Source organism: Daldinia decipiens (genome assembly GCF_022478715.1).
Source record: "Daldinia decipiens strain CBS 113046 unplaced genomic scaffold F4813scaffold_4, whole genome shotgun sequence".
Classification (NCBI taxonomy): Eukaryota; Fungi; Ascomycota; class Sordariomycetes; order Xylariales; family Hypoxylaceae; genus Daldinia; species Daldinia decipiens.
In genome coordinates, this window is record NW_026054547.1 from 1,078,822 (window position 1) to 1,103,312 (window position 24,491).

Consider the following 24,491-nt stretch of genomic DNA (forward strand, 5'->3'; position numbering starts at 1 on the left):
AATTATCTGCGTTTATAGGTAATTATAGGTATTGTATGTTGTATATTGTATATTGTCGAATGTGGTTAACGTTCTAGGAAGGAGGGAGCAAGGAGGGTTATATATAACGTGCTTTCCTAGAAAGCACAACCATTAGATAAGACTCTTCCTCGATTCAAACGACACAAACTTTCCTATTTCTTTCCAATCTCTTATTTCTTTCACCACTTAGAGTCATATACTTACTCATACTGTGATCATTCATCCAGAACGCTAATGACGCACTCAGATGCTACCATAAAGCTTCGCAAGTGTATTCCACATCAAAACTACTATCAATCTCTAGTAGCAGTGGGTGTAGTTGTACTTGCATAGCTGGTCAGGACGCTCTATCACAGTGACCCAAAGCTGGCAGGTTATCTTACTCATTACGACTATCATCACGACTATCTCACCAATATAGCCTCTCATATTGCTCTTCTATAGTACACCTGTATCGATCTCATACGACAACAATATGCGTACCAAAGAAGAAACGCAGAAGCTTGTTAGTATTGCTAGGCTCGAGGATAAGCTTCAACAGCCCGGAAACCAATTGAACGCCTTGAGACTCCTACAAGCACTTACGGTTAAAGAGGTCTACGAAGCTAAGAGGCAATTGGAATTAATCGAAGAAAGGTTCTGCAAGCTCCAAGAAGCCAGCATCGCAGAAGGTGGTCGTAGCGAAGGGTTCGAAAAGCAACTAGACGAACTTCGAAAGGATAAAGAAGGACTTCGTTCACTTATATCCGAAGCAGATGCGACTACTCAGAATACTAAAGACAGCCTTGAGAGCCTCCGCACGAAGGTTAGTGACGAATATTTTAAACTGACCGCGGACAATGCCAGATTTGGAAAGGATATCAAGACATTGAACAAGCAGATTGATCGCCATCAAGAGCAACTATCAACCGTCGAGAGTGCCCTTGAGGGTTTTCGTTCAAAGCTACCAAAACCTCAGGATATCGCCACACTGAACAACACTCTAGCTCGCCTGGAACCCATGGTAAAATCCATGTACGACAAGATAGACAAAGTCTCTACTCTCACCCTTGAGGAAAAGGAGGCGTTGGCAGAGGCTATTAGCGATCAAGCCCGGGTCCGCAATTTCCTAGACACTTTCGTTCCTAAACAGGAAGACTTCTTCCAATTTCTCGAGAAGCTCCACGAAGCGAACTCCCAACCAGTATCACCCGGTAAGAACTCACTATATAGAGATATCTCCATGGCTACTAACCTTGATATTACAGAATCCTTCCTACAAGGAGCCCTAAACGAAGCCAGTTTCAACCATCTGTCCAACCCCCCGTCATCGGGACCGCAACCACCCCTAAAAGCAGTCCAAATGCTCGAGCAGTACAACCACTTCAGCAACTCATACCGCATCAAGCGCCCGAAGAGCGAGGCCAAATTCATCAGACAGTATCTCAAGAAGATAGATCACAAGGCCGCCTGGTACATCCAGATGAAGCTGCAGCAGGAATACCCCGACCTAGTTAAACCACTTCAGCGCGCGGAGACGAGTAATACGAAAGCCGTGATGATCTTTGTTGATATTAATAAGTTGTGTTGGAGTCATGTCAAGATCATAATGCGCAGGATTAACGGAAAGGAGTTGTTTAGCCTCTTGGAGGCCGAGTAGGGGGATTTGGCACGTCTATGTCGAGCAAAAGGCCCAGAACTGTGGCGATGTAGTCGGGATTTGCTATAAGCTTCTTCGGATGTAGCTGTACTATTCGGTCGAGTTTAGATCTTGTAGTTATTTTTTATTTATATAAAAAAACCCTCGCTGTCGTTAGTTAGGTAGCTACTAGATAATTGCCCCAAGAGTCATATGCCCATGACAGAAAAAAAAACATTTGCACAATCTCGTCTCTTAATACCTGGCTATTTTGCTCTACCGGATTACCAATTTTATCATGATACAATGATACGTGCCAAAATAACCCATCAGATACCGAGATCCTCCGTATCACCAGCCAGCCCTGTAGTGTCCAGGCCAGTCCACTTGTTAATCCAGCCTAGTACTTCCTTGTGCCAGACAAGCGAGTTCTCGGGTTTCAACACCCACTGGTTTACAGCAGTAGTTAGCAATCGCTCTATTGCGTCGGACGTACTAGTCATCATAGGGAAAATACTTACGTGGTTCTCATCGGGGAATATCAAAATCCGACTCGGGATGTTGTGAGTCTGGAGGGCTGATCACACACTCAGTTAGTCTACTTTTACCAATATACCCTCCCAAACCTCCTTTGCAGTAAATACGTACTATTAAAAGCAGCCAGCCCCTCCGAGATCGGTAGCCGGTAATCGAGCTCCGAGTGTATAACGAGCTGGGGGGTAGCCCAGTTCGCCGCGGACGCAGCAGGGTCCCAGCGGGCGTAGCCGTCGCGGTTCTCCCAGAGGGTGCCGCCGAAGTCGTGGGATGGGAAGAAGAGCTCTTCTGTCGACCAGTTGCTCATGGTGCTGAAGATGCCGTCGTGGCATACTAGGGCCTTGAATTTTCGGCCTAGGGGGTGGCCTTGGATCCAATCTGGAGGGGGGGCGGGGGTTAGTATTGCGAGAAAAGAAAAGAAAAGGGGAAGGGTAGGTGGCTTACTGATCATGTACCCGCCGTATGAAGCGCCTAGGGCTACGGCGTTGTTCGTGTCGATGTAGGAGATGTTATCCGAGATGTGCTCGAAGCAGTTTACCACTATAGCAGCATTCTCAGTCAGTTGCGTGTTGTGCAAAGCAGATATGTCCAGAGTGACTCCATGTCGGGTCTCTCGAGTTAAGATTCTGGGTATACTCACAATCATTATACGGCCGTCCACCCCAATCCTGCGTAATCCCATCAGTAAATTTCTGTCCGTACCCAGTACTGCCCGTCGGATTCGGCATAACCGCAACGTAGCCCTGCTCCGCGAACACAGCAGGATTCCACCTCGTGCTCCAGCTCTGCCCCCAAGCGCCCTGCGGTCCTCCGTGGATAAGGAACGCTAACGGGTACTTCTTGCTAGGGTCGAAGTTGGACGGCTTCACGACCAAGGCGTGGACTTGGTAATCGCCTGCTCCCTTAAACCAGAACTCGTCGACTTGGCTCTTCGTCAGGCCGAACGATTTCCCTTCCTTGGAGCTTGATGAAAGGAGGCCTAGTTCCTTGGATTCGGGGTCGATGATGGAGTAGGAGGAATTGTCGATGAGCGAGTTGGATGTGAGGAAGAGACTTCCGTCGCTCTGGGATAGGTTGTGGAAGTCTGTTACTGCCCCGTCCTTGGTCAACGGTTGCGGTAGCTCCTTAGCCTCTAAGGGGCTCGAAGGGAGTTTGAATAGGATCTGTCGGCCCTCTTTTTCGGCTGTCACGTATAGATCCTTGTCGTCGTTGCTCCACACAATGCCTTCCGGTCGTAGGTCCCAGCCACCCTCGCCGTCTTCCGTTTTATAAAACTCCTGCACGTTGCTTAGGTCTTTGATGTCGGGGATCAGTAATAGACGCCACTTGTCAGACTCGTACTGCCGATTCCTCATGCGCTTAAACACAACCTTAGTACCATCGTGCGAGAACACCGGGACACCGGTGTAGCCTTGCAGCGCTCCTGTCTTGACGAGTTGGGGCAGAGGGGGCTTTGTTTCAGTGAAAGTCTTGAGCGGCACATAGTAAAGGTCGGTCTTAGTCCACAGCGCAGGGTTCAGCTCCGGGTCCTTGGATACGAAGACTATTCCCTCTTTTCCGATATCATAATCACTAGAATCTCCGAAAGGCGGCACCGGGCACTCAAGTTTTGTGCCTGCTAGAGCATTTATTAGGTTCCGATCCCGCAAGCTCCAGTATTTTCCCTCTTTCTTCAGTGCTCCGTAGAAGAGCCCCTGCTTGTGTCTAGAGACGTACGAGTCCCAGTGTCGTACAAATAGACTGGTATAGACTTTGCCGGATGATAGGGGCTTCTTCTCATCTTCCGAGTTCAACAGCTTTCCTGATGATGTGGTGGGAGCCGTGGCGGCGAATGCTACGGTACCGTTACCGATATCCTTCGCCTTGATATTAGATATTGAGGTATTGAAGATGGCAACCTCATAGGGTCTAGGTGCACTTGTGAGTATAGTGTTCCGAGTATAGTTGAAGACTTATATAAGAATGAATATTTACTCTGAGCCCGGCTGAGTTGCATCTGCTACAAGGAGAGACGTCTTGTTGTCATCATTCTTTATGAAAATAAATTCGGTCTCGGAAATCCATGTTGGCTCGGTCAAAGTCGAGTTGTCAAACAACTGAGTCGACTGACGAGATTTGATATCTAGGACCTTGATGGCATAGTCCTTGGAGTGAGTCTCAAAAGAGTATTGAGAGACTGAGAAAGTATTAGCTACCTATATTCTATAATCAGGGCTTGTATAGTTAGGGATATAACTACCAGAAAATAGAGCGAGGGTGCCGGTACTGTTAGGCACGGCGGAGCTACGACGAGGGGCAGAAAGAAGCACCTCGGGGGTGAATTTGGTGGCCATAACCGTCATCTTGGATGAACGTTGGATGAACGTTGGATGAACGTTGGATGATAGTATCGAACGATGACTTGGGAGCGGGGGATTATTTCAATAGTTATATATAAAACCTGCAAGCTGCAGGTGGAATAAGTTTAAGTTACTTTCAAGTTTCAAGCACAACGCTGAAGACAACCCTCCTTGACAAATCATGTAGTTATATGTATTTCGTACTTGGGCTCCGGTTCATCAAGGTATTTACATGTATGATTGGCACTTACAAGGAGCTCCACTTACAAGTGGGTAGCATTTTAGTTATGGAGATATGGAGATACCTAGCCAGGTTAAATGAATTGTTTGTTTGACTTTCCCCCGCACGTAGGAGCGAGTATTCTTTAATTGCATAACTAGTTAGTATTGCATAGTATTGCTATTGCGTGATTCATAACCCGTCTTTGAGCCTGTTAACCAAGTATGCTTTTACAAGTCTGTACCTTCGCAACTATGCTCAGAGACACTAGGTAATATCATTATCAACATCCTGCTATTGTCTCGACTCAAATTCAACATTGGCCTACTATTCGTAAACCTAGATACTATCGGGTATCTCGACAGCAAATATAACGGCGCGAACCGTGAATCCCATCTCTTAATAAAGAAGAAAAAAAAAAGCGTATGGACATGTTTTTGCTACATTCCCAGTAAACATGCTACCTAATAAACCAACGCCGTCAAACTAGCCCTATGCCCATCCCTCGTGAACGCCGGAACCACACTAGATAATGCACAACGCTGAACGTGTTAAACCTGCAACGGCCGAGGCGGTAGTCATTTTCGTGAGGCGCCAAAGTGTGTCCGGACTTTCTTAGCTTCGCGGGAGTCGGTCTCGCTGTCCTCTGCATCCGCATCCTTGTCCTTCTTCTGAGTTCTCTTCTTGCCAGTCTTACTAGCTTTTCCGGAGCCCTTCTCGGTCGCGGACGTGGGCGTCGGCTGGTTTGATCCACTGTCCTTCTCCCTGTTTGCAAATGTTGTAGAGACGGGGGTCGGCGCGGCTGGTGTTGAGGTTGCAGACGGGGCTTCGGTATTATCAGGCTAGAAGAAGGTAAGAATGTTAGAATGAATTAGATCATCGAAGCGTAAGTAGGAGGGGAGTAGGCCCGCGAGAAATGGCAAACACGTACGTGAAGGCTATTGTAGGAAATCGAAGATCGCGACCAGATATAATCCTCGTCCTTCAACTCTCCTTGCTTGCGCTGGGCAGCAGAACTAGTCCCCTTGATGTAATTATCGAAGCCCTTGACGATGTTGCCGAAGCGGGTGTTGCTTAAGTATTTGGCCTCGAGATCGACGATACTCTGCTCTAATTGTGCCTGTCATACCAACTTTAGCCACCGTTCGTCCCCGTCAAACAGTCCCGGTAAACCCAAAGCGACTCACCAGCTGGCGCTCTTGCTGTTTCCGCTTACCTAGAAGCTCCTTGAGATTCTGCCGCTGTTTATTGTATTCCGCGAGGGCAGCCTGCCGGTCACCGTTGGCAGATCCACCGGCGCCGGGTTGGACATTTTCGGTCATTGCGATCTTGGGTTGGCAAGGCCGTTGAAATGGAAAAGGTTGAGTTATAAAAATGGTGAACTTTGGATCGTCAATCTTCTGTCATTCGAAAACGCGTATTGGCCCAGACACTTAGCCTTCCTATAATTACATAGTAGGAGTTTAAACCCTTTTTGTTTGGGCTAGCAACGGGCTAATGCGTCACTAGCCTACCATCGTTACCTAGTCGGGCTAGTGGATATTTGGGGCTGCATTGGTACATTTGTCTCCACTATTAGATTTATGGGTGTACCCAAGTATCTTATACCGAATACCATATGCACAACACTACGATAACTAAAAGCAACACATATCAGAGAACTTATCATCCTAGAATGATAATTGGAGACATATTCTATTGAGACTTTGTATTTTATAATCTAATAACTAATAATATGGCTTAAATGAGTTCGATATGTGGTGACGAGACGCCTCGTGTAGGTATTTATTCGTAAAGTAGGTACTCCTTGATGTGGTCCTGTTGGTATACGTATGAAGCAGGGAAAAGTGATTGCCTTCGAGATTTCTACTCTTAATATACTTACCTAGAAGCTAATATGATGACAACGTCTGTAACTATTACATTAGCAACTTTTTAATACACTACCGCCAAATCAACGAACCAGACTAGGATATGATGCTGCTCTCCTAGCAGCGGAAACAACGGTATGCACGGAATCTAAATCCAAGTTTGATAGTAAGTCTATTGTCTGATCATCTATCTGCTATATGATAGCCGTACTTCATGAGCTCAAACGCAAAGCATTTTTGTGACTAACCTCGAAAGCCAATTACGAAAATAAAAAACAGCCGAACCCAACATCCACGGGCTATCAAGTCTCTTAAGATGACCGAGTCTGCAAATCCTGCGAGCCTGAGAAGATTAGCCTGACCCTTTGACGTTGTCTCTACTTGAGGTGCCTCTCATCTTCTTTATGCGCTCCTTTAGAAGCTTTTCTCGTAGCTCATTGGCCTGCTGCACTGGGGACTTAGTCTGAAGAATACGAGAGTCAGTTCTCGGTCTAAATGCACAACGTGATACAAACTCCCTAAGAAGAAGGACGAACCTCATCGGCTGTCGAGGCCGCGCGGTGTCTAGGGGATTTGGGTTTGTCTTCATCTTCCGAAACATCAGCTGATCTGTTACGGGTGCGGGGGGAATCGGCAGAGTCTCTCCGCCTTCTCGAAGGGATGTCTCTAGCTTTGCTATCCTGTCCGTTTCTTCGTGGGCTTTTCCGTCGTGGTCGCCTTGTCTCATCAGACTCTGATTTGCTTGGACTTCGCGTTATGGTTCGTCTTAGCCTCCCACGGTGGCCAGGCGAGGGGCTACGACTAATAAGTTCTCGGACCGGTCTTCGTCTCGGGCTACGACTGCGTGATCGCGAGTAGGAGGATGAACGAGAACGACTCAGCCGCCGATTGTCACGGCGTGGGGGAGACCGAGAGCGACTGGGCGAGTCTGAGTATCTACGCCTCTTAGGTGCCGGCGAGCGAGATCGACTACCACCGGATCTGCTGGCGCTTGCCGGCGAAGATGTGTTTCTTCTGCGGCCGTCTCTACGGGGCCTATAACCTCTTGTTCGCCCTGTAGACCGATCTCGCTTTCCTGAAGCTCTATGGCGAGGTGGCGATCGATGTCCCCTAGAACGGTGACGAGGTGGGGTAGGTGATCGGTGACTAACTCGCCGGCTACGTCCACTAGTTGTGCTAGATGATCGGGAACGAGATACAGAGCCTCTAGACTCGGGACTCGCGGAACGGGATGCGGAGCGTCCACGTCGAGCCTCCTGCCTGCTTCCACGGCGGCTTGGGGGTACATAACGATCACGGTTGTTATGATATGAGTCCCGCTCTCGTCGTGATGGTGAGGGGGATCGGTCGCCACCTCGGCCAAAGCCTCTACCGCGACCACCGCCAAAGGCTCGATCACCACCACCACGTCTCCCACCACGCCAATTATCGCCCCGTCCACCGCGAAAACCGCGGTCGCGCCGCTCTCGATCTCGTACATCTGATAACTCACGGTCGCGACGCTCCTGGGTCTCACGTCGAATTCGTGATTCTTCAGCAGCCTTGTCGGCATCGATCTAATGATAATTAGTACACCCTAAATTTACCGAGTATGGGATAAAATAGTACCTTCTCCTGAATAAGTTCTAGCTTCTTTGCTTCCAGGAGCTCCTTGGGGACGCCCTGGGGGCTAGACTGGGCGCTCAAGCAGAGGTTCCAAAGATCTTTACAGAAGGGTGCGGTATCTTTATCGAGGAAACCGGTAAGCTGGATTTGCATGGACTTGATATCAGGCTACGGCATCCAATGTCAGCAAGGTCAACGATGCTAGCCTTGCAGCATAAGTGCACCTACATATCGGGAACCTTCGATTAAGTTAAAGCATAGCTCGGTGACGACATCATCTTCGGATCCTAATATCTCGGATATCTTGCTGGCGATCCATCTGGGAAAGTTGAGAAAATTACGGTTAGCTGTTGGGTTGCTCAAGTACGCGTGGTTGGGGAGACAAACTTCTTCATGACCTGAAGATTGACCTTTTGCATGTCAACCTTCTGATTGAATTCGGGAGGGAACTTTGTCGCTCGTAAGAGCTTCGCGTCTACGCTGCTTGCCATGGCGCGCTTCTAGTAGCTGCAACTGCGAGGCGTCGTCTGTTCAGGTGTTAGTACGCGAAATAAAGATGGAAGAATTGAATGCAGGACTAAAAAAAAATGACGTCTGGGGAAAACGCCATATGGCTGGTCTAAGCTCTAACGTTTCACTGATCGGGTTAAGGGATTTAAGAGCCTGAGCGGCAGTGCAGTGCTAACTAACAATTTGCGCGCTAGCAGCTTTCTCGGCTGTGAGCAGCTGCCGGTAACAGCTCGAAACATTGTGTGTGAGACCTGTGGGTGCTCGCCTAAAAATACTATGTAATAGCATTCCACTCTCTAGGTTAGTATAAACCTTAATATCCCTATAAGTATGTAAACGTCATGATGAGGTTTAAGAGTTACCGGCAATAGAGATAGCGACCTCTAAAATTAGGTAATTTACCGCAGCATCGGTATTTAGCAAATACTAAAGAATATAATACATAACTATAGTTATTCATTAAGATTGGTTATAAGAAATCTTGTTCTTACAGAGCTATTGTGTATTTGAAAATAGATAAATATTCCACAAGATATCAGCCGTATAACTCAACTAACTATTATACTTGTTCGTAACTTGCTCAAGCCTGTATTTTTCGAGCATTCGTCATAAGCATCCCTGGCATCTTAGCACTCGTTATAGCTATAGCCTTAACCTAGTGCATATACCTAGGCCATTAAAAACCTTAATCCAGCACCCACCCACCTGCCTCAACGGTCCCTTCCCCTAAAGTTAATTGGCCAATTCAGCTTTTTTTTCCCTTTTAAAAGCGCAAATACATGTCGGTACTTGAGCTTTAATATAAAGACATTCATTGGCTCCTTCTATCTCGGAAGCGAGTTTCTTATCAACGACTAAAATAGCAGGACCCGAGAAACGAGAATTAAAATGGATATCAGTTGTACTGCCTCTATGTGGGTAGTCTGGTACGTAGTAGTGTATCAAGGCTGTAACCCACCAACCCCAAAAATAGCCAAATCTTCACTCCTATGACGCAGATGAGCGACTTGTCATGATCAACCGAGATCATCCTAATACATCATCATCATTTCCAAAAGATGGGCGTTGATTTTCATGATATACAGTTAATCCTACTGACCGCTTAATAAGAAGGCTCACCTTGTCAATTATTGAAGTCACCCCTGTTCCCTGTTCTAAGGAATAGGTATACTCTCTTAAGTCCGATGTCTTTAGGGTCATCGGCGAGCACGTAAAATAAAACAAGGCAGGGTCGTGATAGATGTAGAGAAACGCTGAAGAGCGATAAATCATATATTCTGTGCCATTTTACCGTTATTAGCATTAAACCCCATCAATCAAAATCCACCCATAACCGTAATCATATTCCGAATCATAGTAGCCGGGCCAGTAGCAAATCGTCAATGCACACAACTCAGTAGTTTTTAGCCAGTTCATACGCCGTTTTATCCCAGGAGCACCCTTGCTCGTTTGTGTTTTCTTGTCCGCTTCCCATCGTCCGCTCGATCCTTTGTAACGCCAATGATTGATGATCATAATGCAATTGGTCATTAGAAATTTAGGGAATATTCAGTCGAGCTGTGTCGTGATCACTTTGGGTAGCTTAGCCGGTTGATTTCTTTTCGTTCGTGTTTGTGCTCGGTGACCACCTGAGTCTGCTGTTTCGCGGCGAGGGCATTGATCTTCTCGCGCGCCTTGATTAAGCCGCTGTTGTCTTGCTCCCTCAATTTAGCGCGGATTTCGTATAAGGAAAGTAGTGTAGAGGCTCTATCAATATCGGCATCCGGTCGCTATATAATTAATCAGCATTTGTGCTGCCGCGACAAACAAAGGGCGACTTTAGAAAAACGCACCTCTCCTCCAAGAGGACTGCCAGGCATAGATGGCGATGCCGAGTTTGTTCTCGTCAATGGTGGTGTAAGCATACGACGGCCAAACTTGTCCGTCATGCGACTAGCTTGGGATGTCACCCTGCCTTCGGGGACGCTTCTTGGCTGTTGCTGTAGGTGTTCCTTTCGGTCGAGCGTTCGATTGACGCTCACCAAATTTTTCGCGGCAGATTGATCTTGCTGTAGGGCAGTTTAGGTCAGTAAGAGATATTCTCGTCAATGTGTAGTCGGGGTAAATGCGACGAGAAGGAACACATACAGCAGCTTGGAGATCATTGAGATCTGCTAGCATCTGTGCCAGCTGAAGAGCTTCCATACTGTCGCGTACAATGAAGACTCTTCAAAATTGATAATATTTTTATTTTGCTAGGTGTCGTCTAAATTGAGATTTGAATCCGGGGAAAGGTAGGCTTGCGACTTCGTAGAACTTAGATTAGGCGGACAAAGTTATAAATGGCAGGTATAAAAAGGAGATTGGTCTTGTGATGATATCAAGGTGGGCTAAGGGACTTTTGCAGGGGACATGGAGAAGATGAGAGAATAAATTATTTTCGCAGTAGAGTTATTGTGGGGTACGTTTTCCCCAGGTCTGGACCCGGCCAGTCCGACGTCCAGAAGTCTTACAGTGACTCCCCCACGCTGTAAAAGTGCACCCTAGTGATATCGTAAAGTACTATGGAGTTGGAATAACTAGATGTTGATTACCTAGGTTAAGTTGATAATTACTGGGGCAAAGCCCAATAATTTTCAGTATAGCTCGCAATTACGTAATCCCATCCCACAGTACCTAGGTACCTACCTAGGTAAATAAGATGTGCAAAGTACAATACCTAACGAAGTACATACCAATCGCCAAGATACCCCGTACCGAGAGAAAGGTAGATCTTTTTTTTGGCTAGTGGGGCCTGCACTAAGGGTGTGGTCCACTATGGTCCACTATAATGTACTCGCAAGCTCCATTTGGTGCCAGGGCTTAATTAATCCCGCTAACAACGACACGAAGCTTGTCAAGAGCTAAGAGCCGAAGATCGGTAACGTTTGGAGGAATTTTGGATCGATCAGCGCCATTAACCGCCATTAACGACTCCGCATACCGTCGCCGAACCAGCTTGACGTGATAGGTATAAAACTCACACCTTCGGATCACTTGTATCTAGTACAGCTGGAACGTTCCCCCGTCAGTCATATATGTAAGTCAAGCCCATAGGATCTGAAATCTGAAATCTGAAATCGCAAACGTGCATTGCTAATTACCTAGTTATCAAAGACCATGAATGTTTTCCGTCGCGGCATGGCGTCGGTGGCTTCTTTGAAACAGGCCGGCAAGGTCGTCTGCATCGGTCGAAACTATGCGTGAGTGCGCCCACTATGTAATCATCCCGCGGCACGGGGGTGAGGCGTCGTGTTAACATTATTACATGCACACAGCGACCACATCGCCGAATTGAATTCCGCCAGGCCAAAACAGCCTTTCTTTTTTCTGAAGCCTACGTCCTCGATTTTGTTACCCGGAGCCGGTCCCGTCATCCGCCCCAAGGGTGTCGACCTTCACTATGAGGTTGAGTTGGCCTTGATCCTGGGAAAGCAAGTGAGAGATCTTGCAGCAGATGATGAGAAAGGCGCTTTTGACGCCATTGAGCGTAAGATTTTTGCAATCTCATGATTTATGGTTGATGGTTTATGGTTTATTAAATATAACTAACCAACTATCGAAGACTATGCTCTAAGTATCGACATGACGGCAAGAAACATTCAAAATGAAGCCAAGAAAAAGGGCTTGCCTTGGTCAATCGCCAAAGGCTTCGATACCTTTTTACCGATCAGCAATCTCATTTCCAAATCGGCAATTCCTAACCCTCACTCCATAGATATCTACCTTACCGTCAACGACAATGTCCAACAATCGGACAATACCGAGCTCATGCTTTTCCAGATCCCAAGGCTATTGAGCGACATCTCCAAGGTCATGACTCTTGAGGAGGGCGATATCATCCTCACTGGCACGCCGAAAGGTGTTGGGCCAGTCGTACCTGGTGATGTTATGCGAGCCGGTATCAAAGTAAATGGCAAGGAGCTCGAGGAGAGCAAGATTGAGGTCAAGGTTGAGGAATCAACTGGCGCATATGAATTTGCTGAGACATGACGTGTTCCCCAACATGAACTATCGGAATCTAGCGAGCTGATCTTCACCAATATCTCTCAGACCGCTCCAATCTGTACATATTGATGCCCAGTATACTCAAATCATGGCTTATCACAATACATGCCGCAATCTAAAAAGACCCCTTTCAAGGCCACATAAACTCCCAAGTCCCTGCATAAAAGAGAAGAGGGATCAAATCAAATGCAATTACGAGACATAACCAATCTACTCTACTACTCCCCGGGCATACCCCACCGTATATTCCGATATTGACTCGTCGGGTAGTGGAGGTTATTCGGCGTCCCATCAAGCCAATCCAATTGCTTCGACATCGTATTAACCAATCCCCCCGCGCCGCCCTTATCGCCACTGGCCTCCCAGAAGAAGGCCCCTCCAAGCCGACGCCACTTCAGGTACTGCGCCTTGTATGTCGTGCTCCGAACATCATCGTACGAGATCAGTTCCTTGGCCGCGGCGTCGTAGCTGTACGTCGCCTTGGCCACGTCGTCATAAACGACCTCGGCCCCGGGCTTCGGCAGGTCCCTGAAGTAGTACACCCCGGGCTGCGGGCCGCCCTGGCCCACGCTCGTGTAGTTCTGCCCTAGTCCGGAGGTCCCCTCGAAGGCGCGCCCGTAGAGGGGTAGCCCGAGCAGGATCTTCTGCGGGTGGATCCCTTGGCTTTCGTAGTGCTGCACGGCGGCGTCGGTGCTGAGGCGTTTCGACTCGGCGCTGCTTTCGTAGGAGAATACGTTCGCTTGGTGCCCGCTGACGGTGTCCCAGCTTCCGGAGTAGTCGTAGGCCATCAGATGCCTGTTGTTGTTAGTATTATAACCTTATATGTGTAGTACGACTGAAGGTTAAATGTAAAAAAAAAAAATAAATAAAAAAAGGCAGTATAGGACTTACCAGGAGTCGACGTATTTATTCATTGTGAACAAGTCCAAATTTTCATAGTTTTGGGGGCCGGCGGAACTTGCCACGCTGATGGTGAATTGGTACTGTACACCGTGGAGGAGTGTGTATGTATCGAATGCCTGTCTACAAGCCTGAAGCAGCTTGACGAGATTCTCTTTTTCGACATCGTTGGCGGGATACTCCCAATCAATATCGATGCCATCAAAACCCCAGTCTGTAACAAGCTTCACGGCAGAAGTCGCAAACTTGTACCTCGAAGCATCGGTTGCGGCTGCTGCCACGAACTTTGGTGAGTAGTTCCATCCTCCTATTGACAGCAGTACCTTGAGGTTACGGTTCAACTTCTTATGGATGTATAACTGCTTGACGGCGCCATAAGCGTTCGCAGTACGATTCGAGAGCGAGTCGTCTGGGTAACGCTTCTGGAGATCTACGACGGGGTCTGAAGACTTTACTGTCCCGTCTGCGTCAATATCAGCGAAGGCATAGTAGATATGCGTAAGCTCAGAGACCGGTAACTCTTGAGGATGGAAGCCCGAGTTGACGCCCCTGATATGTGTGTTAGCTATAACTTTAGTTCAGTACAGGGTTATGTTTCCTGACCAATTCGTGAAGTAGGCGCCATTCTTGAATCCCCTGAAGGGACCAGGCGGCAACGTGGGCTTTGCTGTTGGTGATGTGGTTGGGGGGGCGGTAGCGCTTGTAGTAGTATTCCCAAATGGTACTGTAGCCGACGAAAGTGAAGTCGAAGGGACGGGGATGCCTGTGGTAGAGTTCCCGGATGGAACTGAGGTCGATGATATTATGGTTGAGGGGACAGTAGCACTCGAGGTACCATTTCCAAATGGAGGAGCTGTAGTTGCTGAAGTTGGGGTAACAACGACATCAGTAGTGGTACTTCCAGGTAGAACTATAGTCGACGAGGTCGAAGGGATAAGAACACTTGTAGTAGCATTTCCAACTGGAATATCCCAGCTACTTGTGATTATTGAGCTTGAGCTTGAACTCGCCGTCGTAGTTGAATTAGTCCATGGCACCTTTATACTACTGGTCACCTTGGACGGGGCAGTCCGCTCTCCTATGCCAGATACGCAAGCCCAGAAGAGGCACTGGGCGAGTCCCCACGAAGAGATCTTCCGCATATCGACTAAGAAAGCTGACTAGAATGAGCGAACGGTCCCTCAACAGCGTTGCAACTAAACTAACCATAGGAACCAAGGCTCCAGCTCTTATATAAGAAGCCCAAGTAATGCAAGCTTGCCACTCTTCACCATCTTGGGCGTTCATCGAGCCCAGACTCTACGTGAGCCCTTCCACCGAGTTATATGGAGGCAAGCTGGTGCCATCTCAACTCATCGAACGCGTCACTCCTGAATGAAAGCTTTGCTCGTCCAATAGGACAACTTGGAGCCCAAGTTTCATGAGCACGAGCGCAAGTCATTCTGCGGGATATCGATATGACCCAGGCCTTTAGCCTGAGTGCGCAAGTAGTCGTTTTCGGTCCGTCAGAAGGGAAATTGTACAATAAAATCTCCTAAGCTACCTACCTATGGGACGTATAGTCCGTCTGGAGAGGCCACGCAATTCTACTAAAAGATTATTGGACATTTCCTTGGAAAAGCACGCTTTGACAAGATGGGGCCTGCACTGGGATGATCCGGGAAAAGAGATGAGCAGGGGGTATTGCTGTCGGTAAAAGGTTGGTTAATATCGGGCGATGATACCGTTGGTTCCCGTTGGATTGCAACGCTCGATCTGATGCAGGCACAGGCCCTTACCTGCGTAGACCATGCCCATGGTGCGCCGTTATTGTGCGAGCATGCGGTAGAAATAAGTGCTTCTCAAAATACTTCAGCTTAGATTCTAGATGGATGTTTTCTTTTCTCTTCGCAACGCTACCGTAGCAATATTGATCCAATACCAAGGACGGCCCGATAGCTTAATAATAGAAAACTTGGTACCAACGGCGAGTAATGAGATGGAATATGTGCCAAGTCTATAAACACTATTAAGGAACGTTGCGTGAATGCAGTAAGGTTGCAGGGTAGTCGTAACCAGGTACGCACGCAATTGCGGGAAGGACGTCTTACGATGAGACTCTGAAGGAGAATGGGCTGATATTACGAAGCATGAAATAGATTGTATTTGATGCTGAAGATGCGCAGATTTAATATATCGCACACAATTATCACAATCACCACAATCACCACAACCACCACAACCACCACAACTACCGCAGGTATGGATAGGACAGCATCGGGACTTGATTATCATAGCACCATTACGATATTTTCCGGTAAATATATTATGATATTACTGTCTGCTCGAAGTCCAATTATAAAAGGTATGACAAATCCCTCGTGGATGAGGCTCTTAGCTGATATTCGATGCAGTCCAGGTTATATAAATACCATAATCGTGAACTTTCACTTTCGTCTAAGATGAAGTAGACAAACACCTAAATCTTGCACTACCCGACGGCTGCATTGATTGGGTTGGGCAAGATTTTAGTTGCGGGTAGATAAGATAAGTTGCCGCAAGTCTCCAGCAAGCGGCTGACTTAACATAACGCTAGAACCAAAATACCGACTAGGTACCTAGCAGGAGTACATAAGTATACAAGCCTTGAAGTTAGTATTGCCTATTGAGAAAGAGGGTTTGTGAAGAAGAATAAAAAAACTCGAAGTTGAGAAATCGAAAGATTTATTGATGTCGTTAAACAATGGAGCAGATCACTATGAAGTACCTAACCTAGGTAGGTAATTGTTCTCGGAACTATTAGGTCTATGTACAATACATTTGTACCTCTCCGTGCTTTCTTTCCTTCAATACTCCGTCCTACCTTAGTACCTACCTAATTATATTTAACGGATAGGGTTGTGCTGTGTAACAAACACTTAAACCAATAAAAGAGAGCTTTAATTCTATCATATCTCACCTTCTCGATAGCTCTGGTCTGCTGTTAACCAACTTGGAGTGGGGAAGCTGCGCCTCGTCCCGGCCTTGAATAAGGCTCCAGGCTCCAGGCTCCAGGCTCCAGGCTCCCTCACCTCACCTCACCTCACAACAACCTACGTAGTATAGTTAATTCTCTTATGTTGCAACCGAGCGAGCTGCTCAACTACTCAATATACGCCGTCATTGTAGCAGCTTTGCAATAATGGCGAAATATAGTTACACCCGGCGAGGCTCCATCCTCACCCCGAGCGATCGGAGCGAATCCCCACCGCCAGCTTACTCGTACTATCCGGCAGGATCCAGCTCTTCGAGCCGCCGTCTGCCCTCGGAACAGACCCCGTTGCTTCAGACTAAGATTCAGTTAAGACAAGTCCATATCGACATCCCAAGACCGTCATACACGCGCATCGGAGAGTGGTTCATAGTAGTGATCCTGCTTTTCCTCACCCTTGCTACGTTTATCTATTTCATCCCGACCCTCATCGGTCTCATCAAGAGCATATTCGTAGTTCCACCCCCTCCTATTTATGCCATTGCTATTATCGGTACGTAAATAAATCCCTAGACCTACCTACCCTTTCGAAAAGGAGATAAAAATCTAATACGAACTCAAGGGGCTGGACCAGCTGGCATATCTGCGGCCCAGCACTTATACCACAAGGCCAAGGCTCGGGGCATCTACGTCAACATCACTATATTCGAGTCCGCCCCCTTAATCGGAGGCCAACTAGCTCTGAACAGTTCTACCGGCAGTCAAGTCTTCCCTTACGATGATCCCACGCAGGACCCCATCATTGCCGAAGACATCGCCGGAACCGGCTTATTATGGGGTAACCCGCTGTTTTCGAGGGCATCGGAGAAGACTCTTGGAGACGAGGTTCAGACATCCGAGGCGGGCAGTCAACGGGTCAGCTAGTAAGCCCTTCAAAGCTACCTAAAAGCTAACCATGTCAATATTAACCATCTCCAGCTTCAACGGCAACCGCGTCATCGCGCAGACCACCCGTCCCTACAGCAAAACACCATTCTTCGACTGGGCGGGGTTAATATTCCAATACGGTAGCTCCGTCTGGTCCGCCGGCGCCATGGCCAAGCAAGGCGCCGAACTAGAAGACCGCCTCGTAGACGCACCCCTAGTGCCGGACCTCGCGCAACTCTTGATCTCCCTAGGCATATACGACTACGTGAAGAAGTCCACGGGAAACGAACTCAACGACCGCGGCATCGGCGGCGGCTACGTACCCGAAGTCCTAGCCCCGGAAGTCGGCCGCATATACTCGCAGGACGTGGGAGACATCAGTGCCCTGGCACTGATGCTCGCTTCGGGCATAGAAGACACCGCAAACGCGTATGTGGGCGGCGAACTCCTCGACAGGCTGGAGATGATCGTCAGTGCGATCGGTGCGAACGTCCGAGAGTCGACGGAAGTCCGCGGCGTCAAGTACGCGCAGATCGACGAGGACGAGTCCGCTTGGCTTGTGCAATATACCACCCCGGCAGGCCGTCTGCAAGCCGAATCATTCGACAAAGTCATCATTGCCGCCCCAAAATTCGACTTGTACCGCGCTGCTTCCGCAGAAGACGTCGAGGCCGCTTCGATCCTGGCATATCACACTGTGTATATTGCGTTCTTCACGGTGCCGAGACGAATCGATGCCTACGGCGACGTGAACCAAGTCCTGTTCCTCGAGAACGCCCTTGGAGGTATCAGGGAACTATCGTTCGTGAGAGACGTCGTCCGAATTGAAGATGACGGCAGTAGCACCGTTGAATATCTGTACCGTGCTCTGGCGGACAGCGATGCCGTAGAGCCGCTGGAACAACTAAACCGGGGGATCACCTGGTTCTATCAGGAGAAGGTAAGCCTTATCAGACTAGACTATCCCGATCCGACAGAATTGATACTGACGTTTACCAGCTTGAAAACGCCTACCCCTATATGCACCCATCTAGCCGATTCCCGTCACTTAAGCTATCCGACAAAGGCCTATGGTGGACGTCGGCCATCCACACGATCGCGAGCACAGTAGACACGAGTTGTCTAGCTGGAAAAATAGCTGCGGAACAACTTGTTAATGAGTTGAAGATAAGTAAGACAAGGAGATAGGAGTTGATGATGTTCCAAACATCCAAATGCTGGATAATTAACCATGAACTACATAGTCATCAAATCACCACAAAGTATGTATGTTTTACGAAATGAGAAATGAGATTGATTCCCGTATCGCCTCTATAGATTACAGAAGTCCCGAGTACACAGGTGACGGGGTCCAAAAAACCAGATGATGCTTTTTTTCATTATCGCAAAAAACGGACTTTTTTCTCCCCATTGCCATTGCCTTTGGATCAACGCAAAGCCTGCCCAACCTATCCATTTTCGCCCCTTAGATGCTGCGCTCAATCGTACACCTGTGTCTACGTCGTCTTCCAAGATTATGGTTTACATACCAAAGATTACCTAGTCCTCATTTCATCTCACCAGAATTTCACCACCTTATTTAGCAAAGTGGAGATCGTATCCGAGCCACTTCCGTCGGAGGACTTGCTCAACGCTAAGGCTGGGGTAGCCGTAGGTCAGCGGCAGGAAGAAGTACCACCCGGCAAAGACTAAAGACAAAATGACAAGGCATGCGATCCATGCCGGGATCATACTCTGGCCGGCGAATCTCTCTCGGGCGGTGACGTGTCGCCGAGGGCCCGGGGCAGGCTTCTTGCCTGACTTGACATCCTCGTAGGACGGCTCCTCGGCGGACGGCTCGGCGTTGAAGACAAATTCAAGCAGGGAACCGACGATAAGGCATGATGCGAGATGAGCAGGGAGGTAGTGATGCAAGAAAAGCTGACGCCCCATAGTGAAGAATGGGAAATAATGCGTGGCCCACGCTAGGAAAAAGAATCCAGTAGAGTTATAAAGACGAGAACGGGTACCTTTGAATTAAGTTAGCTGCCGAATAAGGACGGGATAATGGGATTTTGACTCACGATGGTCTAGGGCATCAATGCCGCGGCGTAGAGACACCTGATCAGCACCAACGATACCGGCATAAACGGCAATCAAACTGCTGGCAATCCACCAACCGATAGGGTTACCCAGGAAGTAAATTTGCTGGCGGGTCTCATTCTGTGTCCAAAAACTGACTCCTCTCAGTAGGAATGGCCACTGGTACGGCTGGCTAGCATACGGGTGACTGCTAGTCAACTGGCTATTGTGCCAGAACATTGCACGCTGCAACTCGAACCACTTCCTAAGGAATGGTAGAGTTTTAACCTGGCGTTCTTGCTTCTGTCGGCGAGGGGAATCAGCTGGGACAGATGGAACATCCTCCACGATCCAAACGTTCGAACTAGGCGCGATCTGCTTGTTTCCGTTGATCTCCTGTTGCTTATGTCCCCACTCTGGAAGAGGCTTCGTATGTGTCCACATTGCTACCTTGCTGGGATTATGTATCAACTTGAAATGGCTGGAAACACTCTTAAACTCTTGGTTAGGTTTGCCGTGTTCGATTCTAACCTCGAAAAGGGTTTCCGCTGAACGACTTCCATACGCGTCAGCTAGAGGTACAGTAGTGAATTCCTGGTTAGTAGGGAAGTAGGGGGAGGCAACGTCATGGGATAGCAGAACTGTATCCGTCACCAAGTGTCGTAGTCTGACAAGCTCGTGGTTCTTGACGTGGTGGCCCATCTGATGATCGTCGGTAGCAGGGAGAATTTGCCAATAGTTGTTAGTATCATTGTACGGATATCCCGTCACCTGTTGGCCTTGGCTGGAAACTCGGCCATCATCGTAGCGGAGAGGGTATTTCGCGTCGTGGCTATGAAGATAAGCTTTGGTTTCTTTGTGACGTATAGTAATGGTGTCGTAGTAGTCAATGCCGATAGAATTGGCTAACATGACATTGTCAGACAACGTCTCCTGGAACTCGGGGGTCATGAAATCATCGCCAGGACCAGATCGTGTCAAGATAGCAAAATGAACCTGGAACCAGAATAGGTAAAATAGGAAAGGAATAATAATCAACCCGACAGCACGAGCACCGAAGTGGTAAGCGAACTCTCGAAGGTCTAATGCGCCACCGGGCCGTTTAATGTCGAGTAAATCCCATAAGTCGATGACGACAGCAGAGCCAATAGTGACAAAGGCAAAGAGTCCGACATACTTGGTAGAGATATCGCAAGAGAGCGCGAAGCCGGTCAGAATGAGCCATTTCCACCATTTACGGCTGAAAGACTCGTGTCTCAACTTGTAGAACTTGATATAGCATAGCAAACTGCACGCCATGGCCAATACAAGGGTGGCATCAAGTAGAATCAACCTAGTCTGACCGATGTGGGCGTTATCCAGAAGAACGAGACCAGCAGCGACGATACATGCCGGAAGACTATACCCTGACTCCCACATGATAAGGTAAGTCACCGAGACGGTCAACGAGCCAAGGAGTGCGGGCATAGAGCGAAAAGCCACGTAGGGGACCTTGTTCGCAATGTACGAATCGCCGATATTCTCGAAGTGAAAATGCCCGTCATATCCCACAAGCCATCCCATAAGGGCAAAGAGAAGCTTTCCGAACGGAGGGTGGACATCGAAGAAATAGGTTCTCTCGAGGTAAAACGAAGCGAACTAATTGGAAAAGCAGGAATAAGCTGGTGTCTTCTACATACTTTTTTTGCTTGAAGCCCAATGATTATATTTGCAAACGGTCTCTACTTACTTTACCAAAGTGAACCTCATCGAAGACGACCTCGTTCGGGTGGCTAATACCCCAAAATCTCGAAATGAAGGCAAGGACCGTGATCACAGTCAGGGCAACCTTGTGGTCCCATTCTGAGTGTTTCTTGGTAAATTTCTTGTTTGCCTTGACGAGGCTGTCGAGCTCCGAATCCAGTTCATCAGAACTGCCATTCTTCTTTTTAGAAGAACCGGGGACATTCCGCTGGCGCAGAGTGCCCTGCGGAGTGCCCTGAGGGGTTGTCGACATGGTATAAAGGAGCGCAGTATAGAAGAAATTGATGTTTAGAAACTATTCGGGCCCGGTTGTTAGTAACCTTAGGTAGGTAGGTAAGCAGGATATTCCGATGTGGGTGAACACGTCGCAGTTGACGTGTTACCGCCACATTACAAGAATTGTAGTAGATGTAGTTAGATGTAGATGTACTTACAGAAATAAAGAAAAAGGTGAGATGAAAAAAAAAGATTGCCAACCGCACGACCAATTCGTAGGCCGAAAACTGCGATTGTTGACGCCAAAGTCGTCGAGAAGGATAGAAGATGGTGATCAAGAAGAAGTGTTCAAAAAGTCGGCCCTCATTAAAATCTTACTTAACGCAGGGGAAGCTTCAGTCGCGCAGGCGTGCGTGTGTTCCACTCTATACTACCATGTCGGTACCTACCATAGTAATATGACGGCCGGGGGTACAGTGGCATTGTATGTATTGTACCTTGCCTAGGTACCTATGCCTAGCTGGGCGGATAGGGGGTTATCAAGTTAATTTTGGACACTTGGCAACACCTAAGCCTCACGCCTCCTTTTTTTCTCACGGTGGGCTGAGTCGTAGTGAAGAAATAAAGCTTGTGCCGAAACCGATCTCTTACGGATATTTTATCGATAACCGATCACCGATCACCGATCACCGATCTCATCTATCTATTCGTTCTACGTGCAACGTTTACGAACATCGATACCGAAAGGTGCAAACAGCAACTTTTCTACATGCGTCGGATTACCTGCATGTACATTACTTACATAAATACATGGAGCTGGAATATCTGATGTATAAATGTAGATAAGCTTAGGTACCTGTTATGTATGTACAATACCTAAATAAGTCTAAGTAGGGCTGCCTAGCGCTACTCTAACCTCATCAAAGATCAAAGGTTACGTACAAGTGTCTCATTTACATGTATGTACCACCTAGAGGCCTTCCCACTTAGAAACGTGCTCACGTAGTACGGAGCTTGGCAACTTCCCCCCATCAAGATCCGGGACGCCGAAGTGCGGAGAGGACTGCGCGCCCTAGATTAAACAACTACAGCCTATAAATCTCCACTCATTAAGAACGATTACCAAGGCATCAATCCGGTTATTATTTCATATTCTAGTCTATATTTTAGTCTAGCTATGCCCGTAGTTCTTCGAGCATCTCCAATTCGAGCACTTCTCTCATCTACAGTCCGTCGCAGCTTGATTCCAGCTTCGCGAACGCCTTTTGTCTTCCGAGCTTCAACCCCTACCCCTATCCCTATCCGCACCATGTCTGACCTCACACCCGTCTTCTCCAAGGACGCAGCTCCTCGTAGGTGAAAATAACATAATACTAAAAAGCAATGTGAATAATGGCTGACATACTATATTATATATAGTTGCTGGACCTTACGTATGAATAAGACGGGTCCCAATATATAATTCGCTCAGAGAGCTAACTAGCCATCATAGTCCCATGCCATCAAGACACCAACTGCCATTTACTGCTCTGGTCAGATTCCCTGCGACGTCAATGGCAACCTTGTAGAAGGCACCATTGGCGAGAAGACGGCAGTCTGCATCTCCAACCTGAAGGCCGTCCTCATAGCCGCCGGTTCCTCCATCGAGAGGGTCGTCAAGGTCAACGTCTTCTTAGCTGATATGTCGCTGTTCGCCGACATGAACAAGGAGTACGAGAAGTGGTTTACCCACAAGCCCGCCCGCAGCTGCGTGGCCGTCAAGCAGCTGCCCAAGGCCGTCGATGTTGAGATTGAGTGCATTGCTCTCCCGTAGGAATCGAAAGCTTGACCTGAATACATTAGTTGCATTCGCCTAAAATAAGCTAGGCGTCGCCGTGATCTCAAGGGGTATGAGTCACACTAGCTATCTAGACAGAGTCATGTCACTGAGAGATAGAAAGGAAATAAAATTGAAGATATTTCAACCAAACTAGGCCCTAACGCTCTTTATTGGCGATTTTCTCGATATATTCACTCTACTTTGTCGGTAATGTGAAGGCTAATCCGAGGAGGTATATGCACCATACGTACCTGCCAGATAGGTATCTTGGTCATCGTAAGGGATGTTGCCCGGCTCACTTCCCCTTCATCCTCCTCGACCGTAGAGAGGTCTAACGTCACCGGGGGATTAGGGGAGCCCACCTCCAAGTCCCCATACGCATGCGGCAAGTCCCTACAGGCCCCAGCTTCACTAACAGGCGACATCGGCCGATCGGTACTAAACGAAAACGTTGACATGTCGAAATCAGGCTCGACAGCGGATGTTCCGAGGAGACCGCTAGGCTTTCTCACCGGCTCCCTCGGCTTTCTTGGCTGTAGTGAAGGTAACCTTGAAATGTTAAGTCTATTCCAGTCGGTGGACTTACTGAAATTGTACGCGATTCTGCCTGTGAGACCATATTTGGCCACGACTTCGGCCTGCTTGCAGATCTGATAAAGTTGCTTGACCGAGCGGATGGTTGGCTCGCGCAGTACGAGCTCGACTTCCTTTGTGCCTTTCGCCTTGGGACGTCAACGCATTTGATTTTCTACGCGGTCACGTTTGTCGAATAGCCTCGCTAGATCGAATGGTGAGCCGGAATGAAGATAGATGAGCGTTTCTGCCATGCCGTAATTCTGTGGTATGTAGTCCATTGATATGGTATGGGTGCCATGTGGGCTATTCTCTTCCTCGAACGACGAAGTATTCTCATGTTTCCCGTTCTTTGTATTGTCTTGACTTTTCTCCTCGCACCCCTTTCGGACCAGTAACTTTTTTATAGTCTTCATTTGGATACTTGTCTCCTTTATGCTATATGTAGTGTTTAAATTTGTAATTCATGGTATAGATCACAGCTTTAACTCATGCAGTGACAACTTCATTACCAGACAGGACGCTTGCTTCTGGCTGTTCGAAAACGATGAGTAAGGC

General features: G+C 47.9%; 11 protein-coding genes across 11 annotated transcripts; 4 read left to right on the forward strand and 7 right to left on the reverse strand.

The window, feature by feature from the left end:
* Positions 1-49: 49 nt before the first annotated feature.
* Positions 50-1,756, forward strand: F4813DRAFT_347562 (uncharacterized protein). Its single transcript, XM_049241980.1, has 2 exons — positions 50-1,214; positions 1,269-1,756. Exons 1-2 carry the CDS (start codon positions 497-499, stop codon positions 1,658-1,660), a joined length of 1,110 nt encoding a protein of 369 aa, XP_049103407.1. The 5' UTR covers positions 50-496; the 3' UTR covers positions 1,661-1,756.
* F4813DRAFT_347563 (dipeptidyl peptidase) lies at positions 1,757-4,813 on the reverse strand. Its single transcript, XM_049241981.1, is given in 8 exon segments — positions 1,757-2,088; positions 2,161-2,216; positions 2,288-2,551; positions 2,618-2,713; positions 2,814-4,081; positions 4,148-4,349; positions 4,413-4,528; positions 4,540-4,813. The coding sequence occupies 7 exon segments, from the start codon at positions 4,513-4,515 to the stop codon at positions 1,969-1,971; spliced, it is 2,109 nt and encodes a 702-aa protein (XP_049103408.1). The 5' UTR covers positions 4,516-4,528; positions 4,540-4,813; the 3' UTR covers positions 1,757-1,968.
* Positions 4,814-4,851: 38 nt separating this feature from the next.
* On the reverse strand, positions 4,852-6,170 carry F4813DRAFT_229537 (NuA4-domain-containing protein). Its single transcript, XM_049239890.1, has 3 exons — positions 5,920-6,170; positions 5,664-5,852; positions 4,852-5,574 (listed from the first exon to the last, which is right to left on the reverse strand). Exons 1-3 carry the CDS (start codon positions 6,052-6,054, stop codon positions 5,311-5,313), a joined length of 588 nt encoding a protein of 195 aa, XP_049103409.1. The 5' UTR covers positions 6,055-6,170; the 3' UTR covers positions 4,852-5,310.
* Positions 6,171-6,411: 241 nt separating this feature from the next.
* Positions 6,412-8,868, reverse strand: F4813DRAFT_347571 (uncharacterized protein). Its single transcript, XM_049241982.1, has 5 exons — positions 8,596-8,868; positions 8,437-8,527; positions 8,212-8,376; positions 6,696-8,159; positions 6,412-6,642 (listed from the first exon to the last, which is right to left on the reverse strand). The coding sequence occupies exons 1-4, from the start codon at positions 8,697-8,699 to the stop codon at positions 7,122-7,124; spliced, it is 1,398 nt and encodes a 465-aa protein (XP_049103410.1). The 5' UTR covers positions 8,700-8,868; the 3' UTR covers positions 6,412-6,642; positions 6,696-7,121.
* A 1,028-nt stretch (positions 8,869-9,896) lies between these two features.
* On the reverse strand, positions 9,897-11,289 carry F4813DRAFT_347575 (uncharacterized protein). The gene is made up of 3 exons (XM_049241983.1): positions 10,846-11,289; positions 10,551-10,766; positions 9,897-10,487 (listed from the first exon to the last, which is right to left on the reverse strand). Exons 1-3 carry the CDS (start codon positions 10,900-10,902, stop codon positions 10,287-10,289), a joined length of 474 nt encoding a protein of 157 aa, XP_049103411.1. The 5' UTR covers positions 10,903-11,289; the 3' UTR covers positions 9,897-10,286.
* Positions 11,290-11,356: 67 nt separating this feature from the next.
* Positions 11,357-12,846, forward strand: F4813DRAFT_229612 (uncharacterized protein). The gene is made up of 4 exons (XM_049239891.1): positions 11,357-11,776; positions 11,854-11,939; positions 12,015-12,226; positions 12,302-12,846. The coding sequence occupies exons 2-4, from the start codon at positions 11,857-11,859 to the stop codon at positions 12,727-12,729; spliced, it is 723 nt and encodes a 240-aa protein (XP_049103412.1). The 5' UTR covers positions 11,357-11,776; positions 11,854-11,856; the 3' UTR covers positions 12,730-12,846.
* Positions 12,846-15,034, reverse strand: F4813DRAFT_229637 (glycoside hydrolase family 18 protein). The gene is made up of 4 exons (XM_049239892.1): positions 14,851-15,034; positions 14,248-14,800; positions 13,636-14,193; positions 12,846-13,539 (listed from the first exon to the last, which is right to left on the reverse strand). The coding sequence occupies exons 2-4, from the start codon at positions 14,784-14,786 to the stop codon at positions 12,963-12,965; spliced, it is 1,674 nt and encodes a 557-aa protein (XP_049103413.1). The 5' UTR covers positions 14,787-14,800; positions 14,851-15,034; the 3' UTR covers positions 12,846-12,962.
* A 1,452-nt stretch (positions 15,035-16,486) lies between these two features.
* F4813DRAFT_347579 (uncharacterized protein) lies at positions 16,487-18,815 on the forward strand. The gene is made up of 4 exons (XM_049241984.1): positions 16,487-17,147; positions 17,217-17,517; positions 17,573-18,461; positions 18,521-18,815. Exons 1-4 carry the CDS (start codon positions 16,805-16,807, stop codon positions 18,707-18,709), a joined length of 1,722 nt encoding a protein of 573 aa, XP_049103414.1. The 5' UTR covers positions 16,487-16,804; the 3' UTR covers positions 18,710-18,815.
* Positions 18,816-19,096: 281 nt separating this feature from the next.
* On the reverse strand, positions 19,097-21,578 carry F4813DRAFT_385980 (glycosyltransferase family 39 protein; the record flags this gene model as incomplete). The annotated part of the gene is made up of 3 exons (XM_049246346.1): positions 19,097-19,530; positions 19,585-21,220; positions 21,312-21,578. 3 exons carry the CDS (start codon positions 21,576-21,578, stop codon positions 19,097-19,099), a joined length of 2,337 nt encoding a protein of 778 aa, XP_049103415.1.
* Positions 21,579-22,611: 1,033 nt separating this feature from the next.
* On the forward strand, positions 22,612-23,453 carry F4813DRAFT_229726 (endoribonuclease L-PSP). Its single transcript, XM_049239893.1, has 3 exons — positions 22,612-22,893; positions 22,961-22,974; positions 23,034-23,453. The coding sequence occupies exons 1-3, from the start codon at positions 22,719-22,721 to the stop codon at positions 23,352-23,354; spliced, it is 510 nt and encodes a 169-aa protein (XP_049103416.1). The 5' UTR covers positions 22,612-22,718; the 3' UTR covers positions 23,355-23,453.
* Positions 23,387-24,349, reverse strand: F4813DRAFT_399361 (uncharacterized protein; the record flags this gene model as incomplete). The annotated part of the gene is made up of 2 exons (XM_049248165.1): positions 23,387-24,082; positions 24,113-24,349. The coding sequence occupies 2 exons, from the start codon at positions 24,347-24,349 to the stop codon at positions 23,552-23,554; spliced, it is 768 nt and encodes a 255-aa protein (XP_049103417.1). The 3' UTR covers positions 23,387-23,551.
* Between the last annotated feature and the right edge of the window lie 142 nt (positions 24,350-24,491).

What these genes read in the sequence shown, in the direction of transcription:
- F4813DRAFT_347579 (XM_049241984.1), top strand. Translation starts at nt 16,805, where the DNA reads ATGGCGAAATATAGTTACACCCGGCGAGGCTCCATCCTCACCCCGAGC. An exon ending in GGCAGTCAACGGGTCAGCTA is followed by an intron (nt 17,518 to 17,572) that starts GTAAGCCCTTCA and finishes AACCATCTCCAG; the next exon opens with CTTCAACGGCAACCGCGTCA. An exon ending in CCTGGTTCTATCAGGAGAAG is followed by an intron (nt 18,462 to 18,520) that starts GTAAGCCTTATC and finishes GACGTTTACCAG; the next exon opens with CTTGAAAACGCCTACCCCTA.
- F4813DRAFT_347571 (XM_049241982.1), bottom strand. Translation starts at nt 8,699, where the DNA reads ATGGCAAGCAGCGTAGACGCGAAGCTCTTACGAGCGACAAAGTTCCCT. An exon ending in AATCTTCAGGTCATGAAGAA is followed by an intron (nt 8,528 to 8,595) that starts GTTTGTCTCCCC and finishes CAACTTTCCCAG; the next exon opens with ATGGATCGCCAGCAAGATAT. An exon ending in TAATCGAAGGTTCCCGATAT is followed by an intron (nt 8,377 to 8,436) that starts GTAGGTGCACTT and finishes TGGATGCCGTAG; the next exon opens with CCTGATATCAAGTCCATGCA.
- F4813DRAFT_347562 (XM_049241980.1), top strand. Translation starts at nt 497, where the DNA reads ATGCGTACCAAAGAAGAAACGCAGAAGCTTGTTAGTATTGCTAGGCTC. An exon ending in CTCCCAACCAGTATCACCCG is followed by an intron (nt 1,215 to 1,268) that starts GTAAGAACTCAC and finishes TTGATATTACAG; the next exon opens with AATCCTTCCTACAAGGAGCC.
- F4813DRAFT_347575 (XM_049241983.1), bottom strand. Translation starts at nt 10,902, where the DNA reads ATGGAAGCTCTTCAGCTGGCACAGATGCTAGCAGATCTCAATGATCTC. An exon ending in TCAATGATCTCCAAGCTGCT is followed by an intron (nt 10,767 to 10,845) that starts GTATGTGTTCCT and finishes ACTGCCCTACAG; the next exon opens with CAAGATCAATCTGCCGCGAA. An exon ending in GCAGTCCTCTTGGAGGAGAG is followed by an intron (nt 10,488 to 10,550) that starts GTGCGTTTTTCT and finishes TTAATTATATAG; the next exon opens with CGACCGGATGCCGATATTGA.
- F4813DRAFT_229637 (XM_049239892.1), bottom strand. Translation starts at nt 14,786, where the DNA reads ATGCGGAAGATCTCTTCGTGGGGACTCGCCCAGTGCCTCTTCTGGGCT. An exon ending in GGCGCCTACTTCACGAATTG is followed by an intron (nt 14,194 to 14,247) that starts GTCAGGAAACAT and finishes CACACATATCAG; the next exon opens with GGGCGTCAACTCGGGCTTCC. An exon ending in AATAAATACGTCGACTCCTG is followed by an intron (nt 13,540 to 13,635) that starts GTAAGTCCTATA and finishes TAACAACAACAG; the next exon opens with GCATCTGATGGCCTACGACT.
- F4813DRAFT_229726 (XM_049239893.1), top strand. Translation starts at nt 22,719, where the DNA reads ATGCCCGTAGTTCTTCGAGCATCTCCAATTCGAGCACTTCTCTCATCT.
- F4813DRAFT_229612 (XM_049239891.1), top strand. Translation starts at nt 11,857, where the DNA reads ATGAATGTTTTCCGTCGCGGCATGGCGTCGGTGGCTTCTTTGAAACAG. An exon ending in TGCATCGGTCGAAACTATGC is followed by an intron (nt 11,940 to 12,014) that starts GTGAGTGCGCCC and finishes ACATGCACACAG; the next exon opens with CGACCACATCGCCGAATTGA. An exon ending in CGCTTTTGACGCCATTGAGC is followed by an intron (nt 12,227 to 12,301) that starts GTAAGATTTTTG and finishes CAACTATCGAAG; the next exon opens with ACTATGCTCTAAGTATCGAC.
- F4813DRAFT_229537 (XM_049239890.1), bottom strand. Translation starts at nt 6,054, where the DNA reads ATGACCGAAAATGTCCAACCCGGCGCCGGTGGATCTGCCAACGGTGAC. An exon ending in AACAGCAAGAGCGCCAGCTG is followed by an intron (nt 5,853 to 5,919) that starts GTGAGTCGCTTT and finishes TTGGTATGACAG; the next exon opens with GCACAATTAGAGCAGAGTAT. An exon ending in TTTCCTACAATAGCCTTCAC is followed by an intron (nt 5,575 to 5,663) that starts GTACGTGTTTGC and finishes ACCTTCTTCTAG; the next exon opens with CCTGATAATACCGAAGCCCC.
- F4813DRAFT_347563 (XM_049241981.1), bottom strand. Translation starts at nt 4,515, where the DNA reads ATGACGGTTATGGCCACCAAATTCACCCCCGAGGTGCTTCTTTCTGCC. An exon ending in ATACGGCGGGTACATGATCA is followed by an intron (nt 2,552 to 2,617) that starts GTAAGCCACCTA and finishes CCCCCCCTCCAG; the next exon opens with ATTGGATCCAAGGCCACCCC. An exon ending in TATTCCCCGATGAGAACCAC is followed by an intron (nt 2,089 to 2,160) that starts GTAAGTATTTTC and finishes GCTGTAAACCAG; the next exon opens with TGGGTGTTGAAACCCGAGAA.